The sequence below is a fragment of the Euprymna scolopes genome, chromosome 4, assembly GCF_053919585.1.
Source record: "Euprymna scolopes isolate OS-2025 chromosome 4, ASM5391958v1, whole genome shotgun sequence".
Classification (NCBI taxonomy): domain Eukaryota; kingdom Metazoa; phylum Mollusca; class Cephalopoda; order Sepiida; family Sepiolidae; genus Euprymna; species Euprymna scolopes.
Genome location: NC_136485.1, coordinates 35801438 through 35827113, shown reverse-complemented (window position 1 = coordinate 35827113; position 25676 = coordinate 35801438). Strand labels below are relative to the sequence as shown.

Genomic DNA, 25676 nt, shown 5'->3' with positions numbered 1-25676 from the left:
AATTTTGGAATAAAATAGAGAAAGCATGAATCAACAAATGAAATGTATTTATACATCAACGATTTTACAGAGATGTAAAATATACTTCGAAAGACCAAAGTTTGTTAAGAAGTTTTAAAGTTTTGGATAAGAAATAGACAAAAGTGTCAAAAAGTCTGTTTCAAAGTTCTGTTGTGCGTACGTGTGTGTATGAGTTTACTTGACATGTGGCTGAATTCAATGGATATATACAGCAGGCTTAAAGGAATTTCATTATAGAGCATTCCAGGCTTCTAGGGTTAATGTTGTTGACGTTGAGAGTCATGGCACATCAGGTGTCACCATGGAATGACTTTGATTTCAATTGTCCAAGTCGCTGTTTTATAGGAGTTTCTAAGTTGGCATCGGCTTGTTATTCTGGCATAGATTTGTTACTTTTGAAGTTTGAAACAATTTTCATTGGTAGAAAAATATTTTGAGTTAACACATTCCTGTTAAAACTAACTTGCTTTTAAAGTGATGAGAAAAGCCAATCAAAATGAAGCAGAAAAAAAGAAGGTAAGCGATTCAAGCCATGTAAAAATCCGGCACCAGACTGGCATGAAAGAGGTGAGAAGAAAAGAAGAAGAAATAGTAAGCCGAAAGAGTAGCTTATTACGTTCATTCGTCTCACACATCGATTTCTGAACTGCCAGAGTTGCACTAACTTATTTTGCGTAAAGGTTAAGTATTAAAGAAGTTGTATTAAAGAAAGTCACTCAATGGAATAGAGGAGGAGTTTGGTTTTTGTCTGCACAGACGAAAGAGCAAGCATATCCAACCAATTATTACAGATCTCGATTTTGTTGATGCCCTGGCATTACAAACTGAGGAAATTGATCAAGCCCTAGAAGTCCTAAGCCAACTAGAAGAGGAAGCGCCATTGGTGGATTTATACTGCTATGTCAAGAAAACAGAGATACAGGCCTTCAATCACACTGACCCAATTGCAGTGAAAACACTTGATGGGACCCTGCTCAAGGTTGTCGAAAACTTTAAGTACCTTGAAGCATGGTCAGAGAGCACTGAAAAAGATTTTGAAGTGAGAAAAGCACTGGCATGGAGTGCATGTCACAAGTTGAGGAAAATATGGTCATCCACTCTCTCAGAAAAGTTGAAAGTAAGACTTTTTATTGCCACGGTAGAAACAGTCCTTTTCTATGGTGCTGAGGCATGGACTCTTACAAATGCACTGAAAAAGAAACTAGATGGCTGTTACACACAGATACTCAGGATGGCCCTGAATACATCATGAAGGAGCAACATAACAAACCAACGCCTTTATGGTGACCTACGGGCAGTATCACTGAAAGTACAGCAGAGAAGAATGAGAGTCGCTGGTCACTGTATGAGACACAGTGAAGAGGAAGCCAGCAAGCTAGTTCTCTGGATACCAACAGATGGACACCCAAAACGTGGTAGAGGAAAAATGACCTACATTGACAACCTGTTACAGGACACAGGATTGGAAAGTGTTCGGGACCTGCAAACTGTCATGTGAGATTGAGAGAACTGGAGAAATCATGTAGATTCAGTGGTGAAGCGTCTTGAAAGACGACAGAGATGAGATGAGATGAGATAAGATACAGAGAAATTCAATGTTCAGAAGATAAAGCCCCCCCCCAAAAACAAATAACAAAACTGATAATATCTATTAGAATTCCAACTATCTGGGCGTTAGGGCACTGCTATCTACCCATTGATGAATGCTTCCAAATCGTATGTAAATCCAGAACCACATACTCTTGTGCATATTAGATACTCTACCGATATTTGACTAACAAGTAAGCCTACCTTACGTCACCACTTTTCTTTGTATCGTGCCCATTGTTTTTCAATATATCTTTAAACATATCGTATTTCAAGTTGTCTTTTCGTGGTCCCACCTTGGGTCCACCTCAAAGGGTGAATTTATCTTAATGAGAATGTGAGAATTTCTCCTAAAACTTCCTTGGACACCTTTACCAGCCTTTAAAGAGAAATGTTTAACGGTAGAGAGAGAGAGAGAGAGAGAGAGAGAGAGAGAGAGAGAGAGAGAGAGAGAGAGAGAGAGAGAGAGAGAGAAAAGACACAACTGATATTTATCAGGGTTCCATCTGTCTTTTTACCATTTGTCCCTATTTCTAAACCTTATCAACTACTGAGGCACCACTTAACCATACCTATAGTAAAAATAAAAATTAACAAATAAAAATAAAAAGAATCATTTGTTATAAATATACTTTTATTAATGAATATCTTAATTAAAATACTGGATTAAAAAACCGGAAGATTATGTAGTATGGACCGTGGTATGGACAAAATAAACAAGATGGAAAGTGTTCGACTGAGCTTCAATCTATGGTCCCCCCTCGCCAAACTTTCACAAAAAACACTCGTCTAGCTGTAAACACTATCAATAATTCCCCCCACTCTTTATCTGTGCCTAAACCTAAATGTAGATTCCATGAACAAAGCTTCTTTCTTAGAACTGCACGCCTGTGGAATTGTCTTCCATTTTCCTGCTTTCCGGCTGACTACAATATGGTTGTCTTCAAGTCTAACGTAAATAAGTTCTTGATGAGCCGTTCCATATAAGTTATCAAATTTACCAAATTTTCATTACTAATGATTACTATATTGTCCAATTTCTACTATACACTCTTTAACCCTTATCCTTGAGTGGCCTCTGGGCCTTGATAATGTGGTGATGCCTATGTAAAAAAAAAAAAAAAAAAAAAAAAAAAAAAGATCCGTTTGCCTTCGTGTACCATGACCCACACTAACAGGTAAAAATCAAAAGCAGTTTGTGAAAAGGAGATAAAATAGATCGCTCTGGACAAGGCATGAAGCCACTTGATATAAGAAGCTTAAAAAATTATTACTTTAAGGTCAAAAACTTGCCAACAATAAGTGCTAGATGGAATAGATTCTGGCCCAGAAAACAGCAATTCTTCCTTCTGTGCCAGAAACATCACTCTTGGAATGTAAGGATTAAAGGACAAAATAAGGGAAACGAGAGTTACGAGGTTGTTGAAAGTAAACCCATGATTCACTTTCTACTGTTCTTAAATTAACAAAACACAATTATTTATATATTTGCAAAGTTACACGTCATGAAAGATTGTGTGTGTTTTTTTTTCACTTGTGTGTGTAGGTTTGAAAATGAGGACAAAAATAATTTTAGTGATTGTAATTGTAGACTATCACATTATTTGTTATTTTATATGCTTTCGTTTCATCACTTCATGAGCATTCAACTTAAAACGAAACACGACCTGTTTATGGCTATAGCCTCTAATTAAGAACATTGTAATTGCATGATAGATTTAATTTTGAAATCTTTCTTGCAAATAGATTCTAATGAAAAAAGAGATATGGAAACGCGTATGCTATATATAGAAATCCAATTGATTATTTTGACGGTTTCAATTACTCCCACGAGTCTCTTTTGTAAAGCAGTTAAAACTTAGGATTTTAACCGATTTCTGTAATTGAGATTTTTTATTTTTTATTATTTTTTTTCATTACTCTCTCAGACAAATTACATTCAAAAGAATTATTGATTAAATATGTAGTGACTGAATCGAGGTGCGATTCTGACAAATGCTGAATAGTAAATGACTCTAGTTGCTACTCTCTTTCTTTCTCTACTTCATTTCATTTAGAGTCGCTTTCTTCGTCACTTCCAAAAGCAAATTAGTTTTTACAGGAACGTGTTAACTCAAAATATTTCCAAGCAATGAAAACCGTTTCAAACCCAAAAGTAAAAAGTCTATGTCCAGTTAATTAGTCGACACAAACTTAGAAAATCCTATAAAACAATGAAGTAGACAACTAAAAGCTAATGAGAGAGAGAGAGAGAGAGAGAGAGAGAGAGAGAGAGAGAGAGAGAGAGAGAGATTTATCCGGCCGGTGCACATTAAACAAGACCTCAAGAATCCATGTATTATCCCCTTCTGTATCTTTGGCCGGAGAAGGAAGGCAAGGTGAAAAGGAATTTTCAATGACTCAAATACAAGCCTTCTTCATCTCGCGCACACATTCTTAGACACTATCAAACAGAAACGACTTACTACTGCTACTCACAGCTATGCAAGCATGAACAAGAACAAGGTAAACCAACGCACATAAATACACAATGCCATGCTGCCAAATACTCACATACATATATTACTTACACATACATACTATTCGGATTATGAACATTTTGGCTTGTGACTGTTGTATTATGTGGCCTGTATTAGTAAAGGATTAGCGATAATATGGAGAGAAGAGAGAGACACACGTGTGAACGCAACAGAAGCTTTATTAACACTATGAAGGAGTAGTAGTTTTTGCTACTACGATATACCATGTGATTGTGTGGTGGGAGGTTGCAGGCAATGGTGATAGTGGGAGTAATCCCAGTCAAGGGGAAATAACTCGTGTTCCTTGATGTATATAACAGCGACTACTAACTAACTACTTTTTTCTTTTACTAAATACAAGTTTGTACAAATGTATAATTACTGATTGAAAATGAATATTATATCCTTATAAATTTTTAGATATAAAAATGTTTTGTTACACAATTTCGTTTTTTTTTCAAGTTTTCCTTTAAAAAGCTCTGTTCATGTTTTTAGCTTGCACTAGCTAACTGATGACCTTTCTATTATATCACTGTTTTATTGATTTTCATTTTATATGCATACGTGTCCGTCCGTATATATATTCTTCATTTTATTTCTTTGCGATGACACAGCTTTTATACCAAATTAATATTAAATGGCAGTGTGGTGCTTGGTTATACCTAAAGATGCTATCGAAAAAAAAAACAAGTGAAGCATGGTTGGTCCCCCGTGACTGCACAGTGAAAAATAAAAAAAATGACTAAGTTCAGCATTTGCCCCCTCCCTTCCCTATTTAGCCCCAAAAGTCCCCAAGGCCTTAACATATTTAAATTTGAGTTCAGCACCATGAAAAACTGCTAAATAGACATACACAAAATATTTTGATAAAAATGGTAAAATAGTCCCAAAAATGGAGTGTTTTTTTTAGCTCTAAAAGAGCCCCTGGGTCACACCCAAGAGTTATTGTGAAGTATAGACAAACAAAATTATATAGAAATCAGTTAGTTACAACTTTTCAGAAAGTTTTATAAAAATCCAAGATATCATTTTTTAATAAGCACAAAAGTGTCAATTTTAGCCATTTTAACCTGAAAGGCACCCCTAGAGATGCAACCGGAGTTTTCCTGGAAAATCCGTTCTGTTATTTTTATTTTTTTTACTCATATCATGTTTAATGTTTGTGCAAAATTTCAAAAAATTCCAAGGTGTAGTTATTGAGAAAAGTGCGGACAGACGAACAGATGAAAGGACAAGGATGAACAGACAAGGGGGAAGTTACAGGTCCTTTTTTTTTTTTTTTTTTTTTCATAGGCATCACCACATTATCAAGGCCAAGAGGCTACTCAAGGATAAGGGTTAAAGAGTGTACAGTAGAAATTGGACATTATAGTAATCATTAGTAATGAAAATTTGGTAAAGTTGATAACTTATATGGAACAGCTCATCAAGAACTTATTTACGTTGACTTGAAGACAACCATATTGTAGTCAGCCGGAAAGCAGGAAAACGGAAGACAATTCCATAGGCGTGCAGTTCTAAGAAAAAAGCTTTGTTCATGGAATCTATGTTTAGGTTTAGGCACAGATAAAGAGTGGGGGGAATTATTGATAGTGTTTACAGCTAGACGAGTGTTTCTTGTGAAAGTTTGGCGAGGGGGGACCATAGATTGAAGCTCATTCAAACACTTTCCATGAAAATAACGATACATCAGAGACAAACTCGCAACATCTCTTCTGTGAGAGGGGACCAAAAATATTTCTAAAATAGTTTTTCTCAAATAAATATCAATTTAAAAAAAAATGTTACCTTTTTAAAATACAATATTTAGTTCTGTGATACTGGATAGACATGGTTGTTTAAAAGTCAAATAATCCCAAGAAAAAAATTTAAGCATTTAAACTTACATTCATATTTTCTTGTCCTTTTTCAGAAAGCAAATTCTTCAAGTGATTTTCTTCTTTCATTTTGATTTTCAGATTTAACAAAATTTGTTTCTGTTCAGTTTTTGATGATTCTCTTTAAGGAGTAAAAAAACAAAGAAAGAGTTTTTATTAGAAAAATAAAATGACTGAAAATTTATAAACAACAAAGTTGTTTTTCTTTTTTTTCTTTTATAATAAAACATTCGGTGCTTCTATATTGTAAGAGCGAAATCGAAAATATAAATATGAAACAACAGTTTTCGATAAAGTTTATATGGGGGAACAAATTCGTCCGACATTTTGAATTATGTTGCGTCACGCGACGTAACCAACAGAACTTTATTATCTCTCCTGTCAACTGGTCTCTCTTTTTAGAAAGCAAAATGTAGCGATTTCCTGTGATTTCACAATTTTCTTTTTTCATTCATAATAATTATCGTTTTTCGTAATTTTTGCATATGTTACCATTTGCGATATGACAATTAGGTAGATACCATTTGTTTTACTTGAAATTCAATATTTCAATTTTCGAATTTCGCTCTTTATTCTACTGACTAACTCAGAATTCATTTGTCAGCTCAGGATATCCAATAATTATTTCCCTTTAACCATATTCAAGTAATTACTAAGCAACAAGAGAGTGTACTTTTCTATCTAGAAGTACAAAAATAAAATTCTTGCTTTGCACAGACTCAAGATTCAAAGTGAAGTTTTTTTACATTAAAGCTTGATTCTGATGCCCTTACTCCTTTTTTTACAAAAAGTCGGTCAACATCATCCTTTGCGTATGATGCTTTGTGCATAATATATATATATATATATATATATATATATATATATATATGAACAAATGATTAATAAAACATGCTAAAAGACATCTTGAAAAAGAGTTAAAAACATATTTAATCTTAAAAAAAGAAAGCACAAGATAAGTGGATAGTCCTTAATCCGTGGAGTTTCGAAGAAATACTCTTCTTCTCATCAGAGGGCAGGAATTAACAAAATGCGGGATCGGATTTTGCATATAAAAGTATTTAATGAAACTACAAGGAAGTCACAGATCTTACTTGGTTAAAAAAAAAGGGTGAGGTAAGGGGAATAGGAGGTAAAAGAAAAATGATAAAAAGATTTCACATGAATGGATAGTCCGGTGAAGGGTAAAAATCCAAGAATGGTAAAATCCAAAACAGTCGAATTAAAAATTTCCAATCCAATGGGTAAATGCCAAATGGTCCAAAATGATCCAAAAGGCAGAGTTCCTTGGAAAATATCGCAAATGGAATGAATTCCAAATCATTAAAAGAAAAAGCACTGGAGAGAATATTTAAAACACGTCTGTCAAGGCTGGAGGAATCAAGTAAATTAAGGTTAAAAAAAACAAAAACAAAAAAAAAAAACGAAAAGCCGTGAAAGTTTAAATTTGAAAAGCAATTTTATTTATATTTATATATATATATATATATATATATATATATATATATATATATATATATATATATATACAGCACAATAATGTTGAAAACTGATCCTTGCAAGATCACGAAAGTTAAAAAATGATGAGCCTGGTTAGTACCAGGTAGGTGACCATTTGGCAGCGCTAGGCTTTGTAGGTGCTCCCCACCTATCACTGCATTATTTCCAGTCATGTTGAACTTATATATACTTACAACTGGAATTAACTTATATATACTTGCAACTGACTCACGAGAGGTGTAGTTGGAGATTGTGCAACTCTTGCCACAATAATTTCACCCGCAGGTACTCTTCAATGGGTATTCATAGTCTGAGAAGACTGAACGGAGTAATTTGTGCATACTCATTAGAGTTCTGTTTTATTTTATTTTATTTTTTTATCCGTGTTTCTGAGTTCTTATTTTGTTCAGTTTATGAAGTGCCCTGAATATTTTATCAGGGTTACTGCCTAGCTCTGTTTAATGTGGTGTGAATATTACTAGAAATCTGAAGACTTTCATATCCTTTGTGTTCACAAATTACCTCGGTCTATAACATGAAAGTAGTAAAAATATTTAACCCATAGCCAAGAGGAAAAGAGAATATTGCATTAATACTCTTGTGATGTTTTTTTATAGGAGTGCCTGTGGCCAGATCGTTGTTAGTCATAACCAAAATATATTCTTTATCATTTTCATCTTGGGATATATATTTAGGACAGAAAATTTTCTGCTAATGATTCAAGACAGCCATAGAAAGTAATTAATTCATTTTTCTTCGTTTCTATACGTTTGTACATTACATTGTATTACTGAGCAGTATAATGGACATTCAAATAGCGACTATGTGTTGGATAAGAAAGATCGAGAATAACAAAATATGGCAATCCAGAATGAATTAGGAAAAGAAAACAATATGAATGATTTGTCCTGGTTATTGAACGTGTTGTGATGCATTCAAACTTAAGAGCATAATCAATTGTCAAAAAGGTCACAGTGAACTAATAAAAATAAGACTCGAATGGAATTAAGATCACTTGTTTGTTTTGGGAAACAGCAAGAAAAACCGAATTCTAACACACGCAGTTCTCCAGCACTGAAACCAAACTATTCTGTAGTGCTTTGCCACGGCTAACACAAAAATTAAAATAAAGCTAATTCATGTTTTTTAAAATTGGAGAATGTTAAATGCTTTTGACTCCTAATGGGGGGTATGACACCAATGATTTCGACGATAGTTTTTATAACCACAAGTTATAATAACCAACCAATGAAAAGCTTCCAAAGTTACTATAAAAATTGTTGAATTTTGGATTCAATCAGTTCGCCGTTGTCTCCGTCACGAATCTGCATTTGATTCTTCGCCACCATCTTTGTTACTGGGAATTACTTAACACTCAAGATCGAAACTGCACTGATTCTTCACTGCCATCTTTGTTCAACATAATGTCTCAACACTTAATAGAGTATAAGTATAATATAACATTTAGTGAATTACACCATCTATAACAAACAGTAGTGGAGGTAGGGAGTCCTCATTCGAAAATGTTTTTCTGCATCTTGATCTTTAACTGTCAGTTTTAGTCTTTATTTTTCCATTGTTTCTTTTTCCTATAATGTTTAAAATTATATCTGATAGTTTCAACATTTTTAACAGTTCAATTATGCATACTCCAGGGATCGTATCGTATTATTATTTACCTAGTAGTAGTTCTCACACAGGTCCTTACCAGCGATCACTCATTTGGCAAAAGCAAGTGTTGTTCTCTGGAATCTGAGTGACATCAAGTATACACAGATTTCCAGTACTCTTTGTTTCTTTTAATCGCCAATGCAAATCACACCATGTTCTTGCAACGACTTATAATGTAGTCTGGCTCTGCCATCAAAGGACGACTCCTGTACTGAGTAGACATTTTAAGCTGCGACCTGGACGTTATGTCATGGAATAGAAGGCATGCATAGGTATAAAGATTGGAAGGAAGGGGAAGAGAAGCAAAAAGAAGAAAAAGGAAAGGACACATGGCAAGTTAGACGTTACACCCAACAAGCATGCAAGTCTTTTCCTCTTATCCCTTTAAAAGCAAGCTGGATGGCTAACCAACTTTGTCTGATGCGGTGTATTGAAAGCCAGCTGTGTCTAGTGCAGTATATTGAGAGCCAGCTGTGTCTAGTACCATATATTCAAAGCCGCCTGTGTCTGGTGCGGTGTATTGAAAGCCAGCTGTGTCTAGTGCAGTATATTGAGAGCCAGCTGTGTCTAGTACCATATATTCAAAGCCGCCTGTGTCTGGTGCGGTGTATTGAAAGCCAGCTGTGTCTAGTGCAGTATATTGAGAGGCAGCTGTGTCTAGTACCATATATTCAAAGCCGCCTGTGGGTGGTGCGGTGTATTGAAAGCCAGCTGTGTCTAGTGCAGTATATTGAGAGCCAGCTGTGTCTAGTATCATATATTCAAAGCCGCTTGTGTCTGGTGCGGTGTATTGAAAGCCAGCGTGTGTAGAGAATTGTCTGACGTGGCGGTTACTTAGAGAGAACAACAACGGCTTTGAATATATGGTACTAGACACAGCTTCCGTTTTCCTGCTTTCCGGCTGACTACAATATGGTTGTCTTCAAGTTTAACGTAAATAAGTTCTTCATGAGCCGTTCCATATAAGTTATCAAATTTACCAAATTTTCATTACTAATGATTACTATATTGTCCAATTTCTACTGTACACTCTTTAACCCTTATTCTTGAGTGGCCTCTTGGCCTTGATAATGTGGTGATGCCTATGTAAAAAAAAGAAAAAAAACAATGTTATAAACCATTTGCCACTAAATTCTCGCTGATAATGAGCGATTGATTTCTCTTGAGTTTGAGTAAGTGAAAAAGGATCTCTGTATTCTGTGTACCCTTTCAGTAGAGGTTTGGATGATTCTTTTCCTCCTCAGTATTTGCATCCTCTCATGGTACTATTTGATGTAACGTTCCGCCGCTTTTTGATGAAGTGGGCATAATGTTTTGAGATTTTTCTTCAAAATCTACCCTGGCAGTTTCAGTTCAATCAGTTTCATCTCATTCTTTTCCATCTATATTTTAGTTGTGTTTAGGTATTGTTATTCTATTTCAACAGTAACCTGCTTATGTGGGTTGGTTTCAGTACTTAAGGATTTTTATTAATATTTTTGTTATTTTCATGAGCACATGAATCCGTACATCATCAAATTCAATGTAACCTTAAAAACAGTCTAATCTTCATTCCCTTTGGGACGAAATTACTGCACGGGGCCAGAAAAAAATTGTTTCCTTGCTTTCTCTCACTCCAAAACCGTTCTCTTTCATTTATTGTAGTGATCCAGTTGCGTGTGTGCATGGAGAGAGAGAGAGAGAGAGAGAGAGAGAGAGAGAGAGAGAGAGAGAGGGGCAAATTAGGAGTAGAGAAGAGATAATGCGGCGGAGATGAGCACCATTCCAAAAGAAGACTTCCAGAGGTGTTTCCAGTAGTGGAAGAATCGGTGTTCTAAGTGTGTGCAAGCACAAGGAGCTACTTTGAAGGGAATTAGAGTCCAAATTCCGCCATGTATGTGAAATATTTTATATATATATATATATATATATATATATATATATATATCAGGAAACGATGAGAAGAAATCAAATAAAGTGCTCGATCGCGAAATGTGAGAGCTGAAAATACAAATATTTATTTAAAAAACTATACATATTCCAAAAACGAACCAGCGGTTTCATGGCTGATTCAATACAATGAAACCGTTGGTTCATCTTTGGAATATATATATATATATATATATATATATATATATATATATATGGAAATAAATGAAACATTGAATGATTAGAAGGGTTGTTAGTTAGCAAGTGCCAACTAAAAAACATAAAAGTTTGTTTTGTAAATTAAAAAAAAGAGAAAAACGAAATTTTGTAAGAAAAAATTTTCATACAAAATATAAAAAAAATACTTTCTGTTATATCCCGTTTTGACGGTATATAATAACATGACAAAATACGCCGAGTGGAATGCGTAACAAAAAGGTTTATTCGTACTTCGAAAATAATACACAATACAAAATGGCTGCTCGCTTTGAAGTTGATATACGCGTAAATGAAGGTAAAGGGAAAAGGTAACTTAACGTGTGTGAGCGGAACGCTCGCCCTGGGCGCTTGGTTAATCCTGACTACACTTGGAGAGTGTAAGACGCGAGACGGTCGGGCTAGTGCGTACCACTGAACTGACTCCAAGACAATGCAAGACGCTCTTTTATACACCGTTTCGTATCCGGTGCTATCCGTAATTATGTCCCTTATAACACCTCCCCCTGAAGCTGAAATCTTCCCGATTTTAGCTTTAATATCGCTTCCGTTTAGGATCAGGACTTAAACGCCTGACGACTTTCCTTTTACGTGTGCTCTTCCTTTTGGTCAGAGTTTCCTTTGGTAAAGAATTCTGTTCAGCCCGTGCGGTATGTTCAGGAGATGCATTCATGGGTCCATGTATACCCACCGGTTTTGGAATGTCAAATGTGTCGCACAACGTTTCCATTGGAATTTCCTCTGTATTTTCCGAAATTCTGGAACGGATTTGATTAACATGTCTTTTACAGACAAAACTGGGACCTTGAATAGTATAGACTATGTTCCCAATTCGTTTCTTAATAATACCGCCCACCCAATGATTTTTTCCATTCTGAAAATTTTTAAAATAAACTTTATCTCCTGGGGAATAGCACTTTACATTAAAGTTTTCTTTTCTGGTAACTTTCTTTTTATCCGGTAGAAGTCTATCGAAAATGGATCTAATTTTTCTGGCGAACATAAGTTCTGCAGGAGATGAATTTACATCATTGTTTGGATTTGGGGTTACTCTATAGATCGCTAGAAATGTTTGTATTGTCCGCTCATCTGTGTCAATGTTCATGTTTTTCCTTAATGCCCGCTTAAACATGTCCACAAATTTTTCTGCCAACCCATTCGATCTAGGATGGTAAATAGACGTCGTGATGTGCTGTATATCCAGTGAGTTGCAGAATTCTCTAAATTCGTAACCTGTGAATGCTGTACCATTGTCACTCACTATGGTCTTTGGTACACCAAACCGGCTGAAAATTTCGTCAAGTACACTTACAGTGTTCCTTGATGTTGGATGTTTGATCTTGAATATCTCCGGCCATTTGGAGAAAGAGTCCACGACAATTAAGTAAAAAAAAACCTTTCAGGGGTCCGGCATAATCAATATGTAGTCGTGACCAGGGCAAGTCCGTCTTCGGCCACGGGGTCGTTTTTACAGGCGGATCTCGGGCTGCTAATTGACATCCTTTGCACGCTTTGACACAGTTTTCCACCTCTTTATCCATACCAGGCCAATACACGTAACCTCTAATTAGGGATTTCATCCTTGAAATGCCAGGATGACCTGTGTGAAATTCGTTTAGCATTCTTTTTCGTAATACCTGTGGAATTACGATTCTATCGGCATACATAAGCACATCTTCGCAAATGGAAAAAGGTGTAATTTCTCTTGCCATCTTATTTCTTTCCGTCCGTCCTACTTGATTTTTCATTTGCTTTATAAAAACGTCTTTTGCAGCTTCTCTTTTAATCTCTTCTAGAGTTACCGGGAGTTCACGGATCATACTGCACATTGAATTTGAGCATTCGCTTTCATCTTTAAGAGCTGCAATTACCGTCTCTTCGAAACTTTCATTTCTTTTTGGAATCAACTTTGACAGTGCATCCGCGTGTCCTAACTTTTTTGATGACAAATGCTCCATCTTAAACTGATAGTTTAAGAGAGTTACAGCCCATCGCTGTAGTCGATTTGCAGTATGCGTAGGGATGCCTTTCTTCGATCCAAATATCGTGATTAGTGGTTTATGATCCGTCTGTAATATGAAGTTTCGTCCATGGAGAAAACGGTTAAACTTTTTGACTCCAAATATTATTGAGAGAGCCTCCTTTTCAATCTGGCTGTAGTTTTTCTCAGCTGCAATCAAAGTTCTTGACGCGTGAGAGATTGCTTTTGTTGTTCCATCCTCATACTTGTGAAGTAATGCAGCACCAACTCCGTAATCACTGGCGTCCGTTGCTAGTACAATCTCTTTCTCTGGATCGAAATGTGCTAATGCCAGATCTGATAGTAAACATTTCTTAATTTTCTGGAAAGTAGATTCACATTCCTTTGTCCAATTCCATCTACTGCCTTTTTTTAGTAGCTCGTTAAGAGGAGCTCTCAAATTATGTACATTAGGGATGTATATCGCATAGTATTGTACCAATCCCAGAAATGACTGTAGTTTTGATACTGAGTCTGGGGCAGGCATCTTATCAATTGCTTCGGTCCGTTGTGGATCTGGCCTTCGTCCATCTTCGTCAATTATTTGACCCAGGTATTTGATCCTTTTCATGAAGAAATCACATTTCTCCGGACTCAATCTGAAACCAAACCCCTCTATTCTCTTAAGTACTTCTCTGACGTGCTTCTTATGTTCTTGCAAATTACTGCTCTTTATCAAGATATCGTCAAGGTATGCCATCGCAAATTCCAACCCTGCGAGCATCGTATCCATTATCTGTTGAAACAAAGCAGGGGCGACCTTTAAGCCAAAAGGAAGCCTCTTTAGCTTGAAGATACCCTTGTGCGTATCAATACACAGGTACTTTGAACATTCATCATTGACCTTGATTTGCAAGTACGCGCCTGAGAGGTCTATCTTGGAAATTTTTTTTCCTCCGTTTAGTTTTGAGAATAGATCGTCTGCCGACGGAAGGGGATAATTGTGGTCCTTTAAACAGTCATTAAGGCCTGTTGAGAAGTCCGCACAGACCCTGATTTTGTTATTTTTTTTTCTTCACATATACCGTCGGGCTGGCCCAATCCGTATGGTCAACTTTTTCAATAACCTCTAACTGTTGAAGTCTTTCCAACTCCTTCTCGATTGCGTTCATCGATGAAAACGGTACATTTCTTTTAGGTTTAAACACTGGGGTGGCATCTTTCTTCACTTCAAATTTGGCTTCTACTTTCACACAATGTCCAAGTCCTTCAGCAAAAACCCTTGGAAATTCTGCTTTTACATCGTCCAGAAAGTCTTCCACTTGGTTTGCTTTCTCTGTGTTCAGCCTATTACAAAAAGAATTTACTGGTCGCTCCCATAAGTTAAACAGGACAAACCAATCCACTCCAAACAGACTTGTGTTCCTTCCTGGAACCACGTACACTTTGGACGTGCGTGTCTGACCATCAAATGTCACGTTGCACCTCAGTTCTCCTTGAAATTCCAACTTTTTGCCGCACACACTCCTCGCCATCTTGCTGGTTTCCATTAGTTCGGGTCGACCGATCCTTCTCCAGATATCTTCATCTATGATGCTGATGTCCGAACCACTATCCAGGAGTAATGTTACAGGATGTCCATTTATGTGAACACTGACATACTTACGCCTTTCGCAACTTTTCTCTTTCCTTGTGCGAAGCGCATTCACTTTGTCAGTCTTTCGTTTTTTCTTCTGGTCACAGTACGTTCCCTTGTGGCCTTTGAACCCACATTCGTAACATATCTTATTCCTGAACCAGCAGGTCTTTTTGGTGTGTCTCGTACTTCCGCAACATTCACAATTTTGGTACTTGTGCATTCTAGGGGTCCTTTGTTCTTGGGTCTTGTAAGTTCTAGGGGTCCTTTGCCTTTTTACCTGTTGTACCTTGTAAACGCTTTTTTCTTTAATGCGGGTGTTGTCTCTCTTGATATTAATGAGACGTTGACATTCCTCGGTAACTTTTTGTAAAGTTATATTTGGGTTCGACTCCATAATTGTCAGGATCCGGGATCTGATATCTTTGTCCCTTGGTTCTGTGAGTCCCTGTACAAAGATTAAACATTTAAATAAATCCGCAGAAATTTAATTTAATTTAAATGATTCACATAAGCAATTTACAATACAAGCATACTCTAAATAGTCTTCAGATTCCGATTTCTGTAAATTCAAACATTTATATCTAGAGTGAAAAAGGCTCTTTTATCAAATATTCTAGACAACGTATTAATTGTCTCTTCAAAGTTCACTTCCTCCGGTTTTTTGGGTAAAATTAAGTTAGCGTACTTAGTGTTTTCGTCAGTACCCAGTTTTTGGAGCAACAGCGTGACTTTTTCTTCGTCGGTCCAATCCGAACACCTCTTTGTAAAAACTGTTTCATACCTTCTATAGTATGCTGGAAATGTAACGCCAGTATCGGGAGAGTAGTGAAATTCCGACAAAGAATTTGAAATACCTTCTGCAGAAAAATTCGTTTTTTTCTCAGTTGTCGAGGTTTGAATTAATTTTTCCAAATTCTTTTGTTGAGTCGACATTTGGCGTTGAAGTATTTTTGTTTGTTCTTGTTGTGCCTCTAAAGTTTTTTGTGTCATTTCTTGCTGTTGTTGTTGCAGCTGTTGTTGTTGCACTAAGAATTGTTGTGTCATTTTTGACTGTTCCTGAACGCTAAGAGTTAGCACTTTCGTCAACTCAGCCAATTGTTCCATATTTAAAAAAAAATGTCTTTCTAAAATTTACAACAATGATTCCACAAAATTTCGTAAGTATACGTTTTTCGCCAATTAGCAACAAGTCTTGCAAGAATACATGTTTCCACACAGTTCATACAATTTAGCAATAGTAATTCTGCCTAAACGTAATTTTACACAATAATACTTTTCAAATTTACACAACGAATAATGCCCGAAAATGAGCAAACTGTTTTTCAACAAAAATACGGTTGCACGAAAGAAAAAAAAATTAAATTATAACAATAGTCTGTTTAATTTAGAGAAACAAAAAATCGTAAAAGTTTTTTTTTTTTTTTTTCTTCCAAAAACGTAATCCAAAGGTGCCGGGTTCGAATTCCGCCTGCGTTCCTCACATATTTTTTTCTTCAAAAAATATAAATAAAGTTCACTTTACCTTGTCAATATCTTTCAAGTACAATTTTATTACCTTTCCGAGAGTTCATATCGGAAAAATCCGTACTTTATGTAAGACAATTTCGAATAGTTCTTTGCCGTACGTGTTCAGTAACGAAATCCTTGTAAATTTGAATAGTACACAGTCCTATTAGTACGGTAATTTATCTCTGTTAAGAGATAAGAATCATCCTTGTCGCCAACTGTTATATCCCGTTTTGACGGTATATAATAACATGACAAAATACGCTTAGTGGAATGCGTAACAAAAAGGTTTATTCGTACTTCGAAAATAATACACAATACAAAATGGCTGCTCGCCTTGAAGTTGATATACGCGTAAATGAAGGTAAAGGAAAAAGGTAACTTAACGTGTGTGAGCGGAACGCTCGTCCTGGGAGCTTGGTTAATCCTGACTACACTTGGAGAGTGTAAGACGCGAGACGGTCGGGCTAGTGCGTACCACTGAACTGACTCCAAGACAATGCAAGACGCTCTTTTATACACCGTTTCGTATCCGGTGCTATCCGTAATTATGTCCCTTATAACACTTTCAATCATTGAAATGTTCATTTACAGAAACTTGTGTTTGGGTCACATAGTGTGAATAAGATGTGTATGTAATTAACATACATATGTGAGTATTTGGCAGCGTGATGCTGTGTATGTGTGTTGGTTTACCTTGTTCTTGTTGGTGCATTTACAGCTGTAAGTAGTAATTCCTTTTTGTTCGCCTGACTCTCGTTAGTGTGTAATAATGTGTGTACGAGAAGAAGGCTTGTATGTGGGTCGTTGGAAATTCCTTTTCGCCTTGTCCCTCCATTCCCTGTCAAAGGAACAAGAGGGGGGTAACGCATGTATTCTAGAGGTCCTGTTTAATGTGCGCAGGCTGGATGGATAAATCTCTCTAGCTTTTGGCTGTCTACTTATTTGAGTTTCTGAATTTGTGTCAGCTAATTAATTTGACATAGACTTTTTACTTTGGAGGTTTAAAACGATTTTCATTGGTTGAAAATATTTTGAGTTAACACGTTCCTGTGAAAACTAACTTTCTTTCGGAAATGAAGAAGGAAATGAATTCAAACGAAGTAAAAATTTTCTTTTTAATGTTTGTTCAAATCGATTCGTGATTCAGTTTAAACAATGTCGTTAATCAGCTTATTAAGTATACATTCTTCATATCCAATACATTTCCAACTCTCTCTTAATTTCAAGACCAAAATCAAACTTAACTCAACCTTCCTACGCTTTGCCTTCTAACTTTTTTTAGAAGAGGTTAGTTTGCTACTAATCGAGGCATCCATACTAGGAAACACTGACCGGATGCCCAGGCAATTTTTATTATTATCCTATAGGGCGCTGGTTTCAAAATTCCACTATCTAACATTGTGTCGCATATTTCCGTAGATATATATACATAGAGAGAGAGATAGATAGATAGATAGATAGATAGATAGAGAGAGAGAGAGAGAGAGAGAGAGAGAGAGAGAGAGAGAGAGAGAGAGAGAGAGAGAGAGAAATAAAAACTTAAAGATGTCTGCCAACGAAGTTGTCAATAACCTATGGATTTGCATTTTTTGCTCTATATGTAGACAAAGAAAATAAAAGGAGCTTTTTTATTATTTAAGGAGGATATTAACTGCAAAGTTATGCAACTCATACACATGAAATAAACAAATGCCTTTGTTAAAATGCTATACTCACAATTCATTCAAACAGTTTTGAAGCTGGTGACTTTGTTTTTCAATGATCGTAGACTGTTTTTGGATCTCTTCCTGATGAACATAAACAAGAATAATAAATCATGGCAGCCACACAAACATAGACATTAAATTTCCAAAAACGTTATTTTCGTATATATCAAGTATAGACAACGTTCCACTATTTCTTTGACATTAATAGCTTTGTTAACAAAAGTTAAAAAAGTATAGACAACGTTCCACCATTTCTTTGACATTAATAGCTTTGTTAACAAAAGTTACACATTTAAAACTGTCCAATCGGTTAGTTTTGGCAATTGCTGGTCTGTTTTCTAAAAAAAAAAAGATTCTTTTCAAATCTATTTCATTGAATTTCATGTTTAATCCGATCAGCAAGTTTGGTTATAGCCAGGTAAAGTCTTTCTTAATGTTCCGCATGACTGCTACCAGAACCAGTGATGAGAGAAAATAGTCTTTCTGTTATTTTTTTTCTCGCGTCTATATCTCTCCTGTGCACATACTCTTTTTAATATTAGATTTTAGCAGAGACATCTTTTTTTCTAATCTTTTGTTTTTATTAAAAAATATCGAAAACACTTTTTGCAATCTTGTTTTTAGTGCTTCTATATTGAATGGACGAAATTCAAAAATCGAAATATTGAATTTCAAGTAAAACAAATGATACCTATGTAATTGTCATGTCGTAAAACATGCAAACATAGACATTAAATTTCCAAAAACGTTATTTTCGTATATATAAAGTATAGACAATGCTCCACTATTTCTTTGGCATTAATAGTTTTGTTCACAAAAGTTAAAAATTAAAACTGTTGAATCAGTTAGTTTTGACAATTGCTGGTCTGTTTTCTAAAAAAAAATCTTTCAAATCGATTTCATTGAACTTCATATTTAATCCGATCAGAAAATTTATTTTATTACTAATATAATACAGACAGTGAGTGGCGCTAATTCTCTCGTCATCATAAATCCTCTTTCTGCCATCAATGACAGCATGAAGAAATCTGAAAGAAATTTAATTAGAGTCAATTTTTTTTTAAATTTCACTGCTAATAAAATCCTTTCTTCTCTCTTTTTGATAAGCAATATCCCTCAATTGAACTATACTTAAATCACCCAGTAATGTTTATACGACATGCATTATAAATCGTGTATTGACATGGTGGACAAATTGAGAAGATTACCCTTGCTAACCTATGATTCCAAGTTCAATTCTTGTCCGAGAATACTAAATCATTTTTTTAAATTTATTTTATTCTTTGTATACATACATACATATATATTTACATACATACATACATACATACATACATACATACATACATACATACATATATATATATATATGTATATATATATATTATTTTATTTATTTTATTTTTTATTTAGTTTATATTATTTATTTTTCCTATTTTTAAATCGTAGTTTACTTTCTTTTAATTAGATGATGTAGGAGGAAAAAAAATAGTCTAATTTTTATTTTCTTAAAAAGGACACAAAATCCTTCTTTTTTTTACATTCTATTCATAATCAAAACAATGCTTGTTTTTGCAAGCAAAGAAATCGTATATCAATTGTGTGAAAAAAACAAAAAAAAACTAGCAAGCTGCCCGGCGTTGACCGGTCATAAATTATGCTTAAATATATTTTAATTTATGCAGGTTTCGTATTTATTATTATAGAGCCAATCCTTTATCGACTATTATATTGTACCTAATATATTGTAGTGATTTCAAAAGTAAAAATAAACGACTTGGATACTATCAGCTAGAATTAAAATCAAAACATTTAGCACTCCAGCCTAAGTCGTGACCATTTGAGATATCAACAGATGGATAAGAAAACGGTAAAACTTAAGCGACTTTAACCTATGACTATATATTTGCTGATGTACACATCTAACAGATTTAGTAGACTTATTCCTATCAAGTTTAATTGTTTTCTGCAATTTTCACCCCTTAACAGATATTTTTACTAGCTATAAGCCAAATCGAATTTGTTCCCAATCCCTTAATGTGTCAGGTCTGTAGACCGAAAATTGAGAGAGGAGTTTTGTAGAGATTGTTTCGCACACACACAAAGTCACTTTATATATATATATATATATATATATATATATATATATATATATATATATATATAAACACGTGTGTATGCACTAGAATCTTTTCAAATTAAATGCAACACAATTATGCACAATATAGAAAATATGCATAAAGAGAACTGAACGTAATAGTTAAATGAAACTAATAATCCAATAAGAAAGCATAAAAAATGAATAATTAATTAATGAAATTTCGTTTTTCAAAAATGCAATTTTTACTTCTTGCCAGTTATTTTTACCGTCTAAATACCTATAAAAATTGTCCACAAAAAATACAATGATTTGAGCCCCCTTATGCATCTCTACGACCTCGCACCTCAAAGCAGTTTGAAAAAAATGGAGACAGACAAACGGACGCAGTGAGTTTCATAAATAAGATTAATTTTGAATCTCTTGTGATTGTAATTTTTTCCCATTTACATTTTGATAATGACTTGTTATCAGAATTCTTTTTTACGAGATTTCAAAATCAAATATTAAAATACGCTTTATAAAACTCCTTTTAGTCACATTCTTTATTATCATTCCAAGATCGATGTTTGATACATATAACACGTGAATGTAGTAGTAGTAACAACAACAACAACAACAACAAAAAAAAAAAAAAAAAAAAGATACTTGCATGAAGATGGTGGATTTGTTGTTGTTGCTCCCTCAAAATAATTTTATAAACATTCAATGTCATGGTTGCTTTGTTAAAGTTTTCTGTTGAGTGCTTCATTTGTTTTTCCAAAACTTTGAGGCGTTCCTCCTTTTCTATTAATTCACCCTCATTCCTCTTTCTCTGCTCATCAGAAAGCCTCTGGAAGATGTAGCACGTATCTTGAATTAGTTAACTTGTAAACACAGTTTGACAACATTACATATATATATATATCTGGTAATATGTTTTCATATGGTTTCATGGTAAACAACTGATGATCCCTTAAATTAACATTAGTACTATAGTGAATTCAAGAGAGCAAGTTGATGCAGTGATTGCAGGTTATTAAATGACTTACAGACTAAATAGTTTTCTAACGAATGATAAAAATCTATAAAATTGAATAAGTTTTTTTTTTATAGTTTCAAAGGTTAAAACTTCCAAGACTATATATATATATATATATATATATATATATATACAAATATTTTAAGGAACTTTTTCTCTGAGTGTGTGTGTGCGTGAGAGAGAGAGAGAGAGAGAGAGAGAGAGAGAGAGAGAGAGAGAGAGAGAGAGAGAGAGTTCCCTATGGACTTGGAAACGGCTTGGTCGATTTCTTTTAGAGTTCACACGAAGGTATTTGATGTGCCTGGGAATGTTCTAATGTAGGTTTTGTATCAGAATGTGCCTGATAACAATTAAAAATCAATAGTCAAAAAGATCTGATCAAAGAAGAAGTTGAATTTTGACCAAAGTTAACACTTTTCTACAAACTAACATCAGCAGTGCATTTGAGAAATCTTTTCACCGCATAAGCAGAAACGCTCAGCCCATAAAATCAACGTAGATTCTTTTATAAAACAGGGGTGTGTTCGAAATGAATGTTTCTTTTTACAGCACAACTGAACTATGTTATTTGACTCTTGTACACTTAACTTTAATTTAAGCGATCATGTAAAAATAATTTCATCAGCAGTTGGTCCTTTGATAAGGCAGGGGCGCGTTCGAAAATGAATGTTTCTGTTTAGAGCGCAATCGAATCATGATTCTTGACTTTTGCATTTTAAACTTTAAGTAAAGCCAGTATTTATAAATAATTTTATAAAACCAAAAATTAAATTCTCTATAGTGCAATGTAGACAACAATGACTTGGAGGCACGTGAAGCTTCCTTCTGGTACACTGCGGGAGGGGGGGCCCTAATTAGAGCAGCCAATCTATTGATTTGATTTAAAAAATGGCCGATTTCACCATTTTCGAGGACAGTAAAAGTATGGGAAAGTGGAACCAACAAATAAATAAAAATGAAAAATAAACGAATTAATAAAAAAAAAAGCCAAGAATAAAATGAATTATTAAATATATAGAGCTTATCAATAAAATCAATAGATAAGGAATGCACTACCCTAATAGAAAAACCAGCCATTAAGTCTTAAAATAGGGAAACAACACTAATGAGGATATAATATTACTTCAGATCTAAGTAAGCACTGAGGCCAATAGACAACCAATACCTCTCAGCCGTGATAGCCTGACCAGCACATCCCTCCTCTTCACCCTCCCCCATCCAACCCCTGCTCGTTTATTTAACACACCTCCATCCAAAACCTCTACTGTCCACATTCACAAACTATACACATCCCCTTTCTTTCAAAGTGTAATCCACACCAGGATATATTTTTATATACAAAACGAATTGAACATTGACTCTCGTTTTAATAGCATTTCCTTCCTTGGTCTGACGAAGTGGGTCCCTTTCAATTAGGACTTCGCTGAAACATGTATGCATATATGTAATCAATGATGCTTGCATAATGAACAGACTATATATATATATATATATATATATATATATATATATATATATATATATATATATATATCAAATCGATAGATTGCCTGCTCTAGTTAGGGACCTACTGCAGTGCACCGAGAGGAAGCGTCACATGCCTCCCAGCAGTGACTTAGTCTACAATACATTATAGTCTATATTGCACTGTAGAGAACCTACTGCTGATTTTGTAAAATCATTTTTATGTAATGGGTTGGCTTAAAGTTAAAAATGCAAAACTCAAATACCAGAGTTCAAGTGTGCTCTAGATAGAAACATTCATTTCAAATGCGTCCCTGTCATATCAAAGAACCTACTGTTGATTTTATATGCTGGGCCTTTCAGCTTGTGTGGGAATAAAACTTCTAAAATGTACTTGTGATGTTAGGCTGTATAAGACGTCAACTTTGGTCAGAATCGCCTGTTCCTTATTTCATCGGATTTTTCCGATTATCGATACTTATTGAAGATATTCCAATACAAAACCTATGTAAGAAAACTGCCAGATCCATGAAATACATTTGTGTGAAATTTCATAAAAATCAGTCCAGCCGTTTTGGAGTCCAATTCTCACATGAAGACAAAATTCTTTATATATATATATATATATATATATATATAGACATATATTTTTATATAACCTTACTCCTTTCTGATGAAAAGCATTAAAACTTGGAATACAATGATCTAAAGAGTTTTTTTCTTTTCCTTTATTGATTTGATGATGAAACAAAGCTTATATAACTCTGAACTGTCATCAGCTCTTTCTTATATATATATATGACGATTGCAACATCTTGTCAGACGAGTGCCACTCCCTCAGACAGTCCATGAGCCCTAACATGACTTTTTTTTTAGTGGTACCAGCGAATTCACACACTCAAGCAGGCATGACACTGGACGATCATTACTATACATACATATATATACGTACATGCATACACACACATATATCCATAAACATACACACATATATACCTACATATATACATATATACACAATGCACAATACATAATACATATACATACACACATGCATACATACACAAATACATACATATATATACGCACATATATACACATACAAACACACATATACATACATATACACATACAAATACGTACACATATATGCACATATACATACACGTACATTTAACTACATATACATACATATCTATGCATTTATACACAAATATACACATATGCATATATACACATGCATATACATACATACACACACAAAGATATATATATACATATATACATACAAACACACATAAACATATATACATACATATACACATAGATATATATGCATATACATACACATGTGCATAAACATACGTACACATGTACATACATACACACACGGATACATATAATGGTGGCAGATCAATTATTACATGCTTCCAGCATTTCAAGCCTACACACATCACAACTTTTCCATTGCTATAGGACTATTTTTTATAGACAAATACCTGAGGGAGTATCGATACAAAGATGATGTTACAGATATTTAGCTTTGTATGACAGATAAATCTCTCTCTCGGTTCAAAATGTTGAGATCCAGCAAAAAGCAATAGCAAGATAGCCAGCAACAAATTAAACTGCAGACCAGCTTAATGCGGGTACTGGTCTCCCACTTTATGGTTTTTTAAATCAGAGATTTGCTTCTCCTAGAGGGGTTGGCTTCGCCACGGCTTATGGGAGCCCTCTCCACCCCACATACACATGGAAATAAACACATGCATGCACACATACATGCATACACACAGAATGCACGCAAACATACATATGCATGCACACACACATGCAAACATACACATAGAGGCACACATATAAGCATGTACTTACATATGCATATGCACACGTATACATACACATACATGTAAGATACACATGAAGGGGCGTTCCAAAAGTCATATATCCTCAATGATCAGGATGAAGGTGATGAGTACAATTCAATGAGTTTGACAAAAAAATAGATACATAGAATCAGACGAAAAATCCAAATGAGCAGAACAGCATTTGAAACGGCTAGAGCTTTTTTTTTAAACAAAATGCCTGTACACAAAAACACAAAAACCCACGTCCTGAAGGCAGACAATGATGATGAACTTCACGCACTAGTCCACAACTAAATATACATAGAATCCAAATCCGAAAAATCCAAATAAACAAATATATATATATATATATATATATATATATATATATATATACATATATATATACATATATATATACATATATATATATACATATACATATATACATATACATATATATATACATATATATATACATATACATATATATATATACATATACATATATATATACATATACATAAACACACATAGAGAGAGAGAGAGAGAGAGAGAGAGAGAGAGAAAGAGAGAGAGAGAGTGGGGGGAGAGATGATGTTAATTATGAAAATTATAGAAATAATATTTCAATGTGATGGAAAAAATGAAAAAGGAAAAGGCAATTATTTATATATTCATAAACGTTTCATCTTTATTTCATGAATTCCTCCGGATGACTGATTGGACAAATAAAATATGAGTACAATGTTTAAAATATTTTGTGCGTTTGTAATGTAAAAGAATGTTTTTGTCTCTTTTTGAAAAAATAAAACATACCCATTGGAGTTCAAAATGTATAATGCATTTATGGCATGTAATGAGTGACTTTTTTCTTTAAATGACACATAGCTCATTAGAATTTTTCAAATGTACTTCAATTTTGACGTGAATGTCTTTTCTTTGTTTCTTTGAACGAACCATAGTCGTCAAAATTGGCAATGTTTGATATATATTTATGAAATGGAATGAGTTTTGCTCTTTGCTTGTTTTATTATTTTATTATCGGTATTATTTTTTTGCGGTGTAAAATAGAATTTGAATATAGAGCCAGGTTAACTATTTTACAAAAATAATTTGCTAGTATTTTCTAT

At 34.4% G+C, this 25676-nt stretch overlaps 1 protein-coding gene across 7 annotated transcripts in view; it reads right to left on the bottom strand.

Annotated features, from left to right (window-relative positions):
* LOC145267089 (uncharacterized) overlaps window positions 1-25676 on the bottom strand; it is a 92004-nt gene that overhangs the window by 20798 nt on the left and 45530 nt on the right. For 4 of the 7 annotated variants that reach the window (XM_080123086.1, XM_080123104.1, XM_080123094.1 and 1 more), the window contains exons 5-7: window positions 20860-21043; window positions 18124-18190; window positions 6014-6125 (exon numbers count right to left, since the gene is read on the bottom strand). In XM_080123086.1, the coding sequence (XP_079979212.1) occupies window positions 6014-6125; window positions 18124-18190; window positions 20860-21043 (363 nt within the window). Of the gene's footprint in view, window positions 1-6013; window positions 6126-18123; window positions 18195-20859; window positions 21044-25676 lie in introns of all 7 variants that reach the window. The other 3 variants (XM_080123138.1, XM_080123123.1, XM_080123131.1) reach the window with 1 other exon arrangement.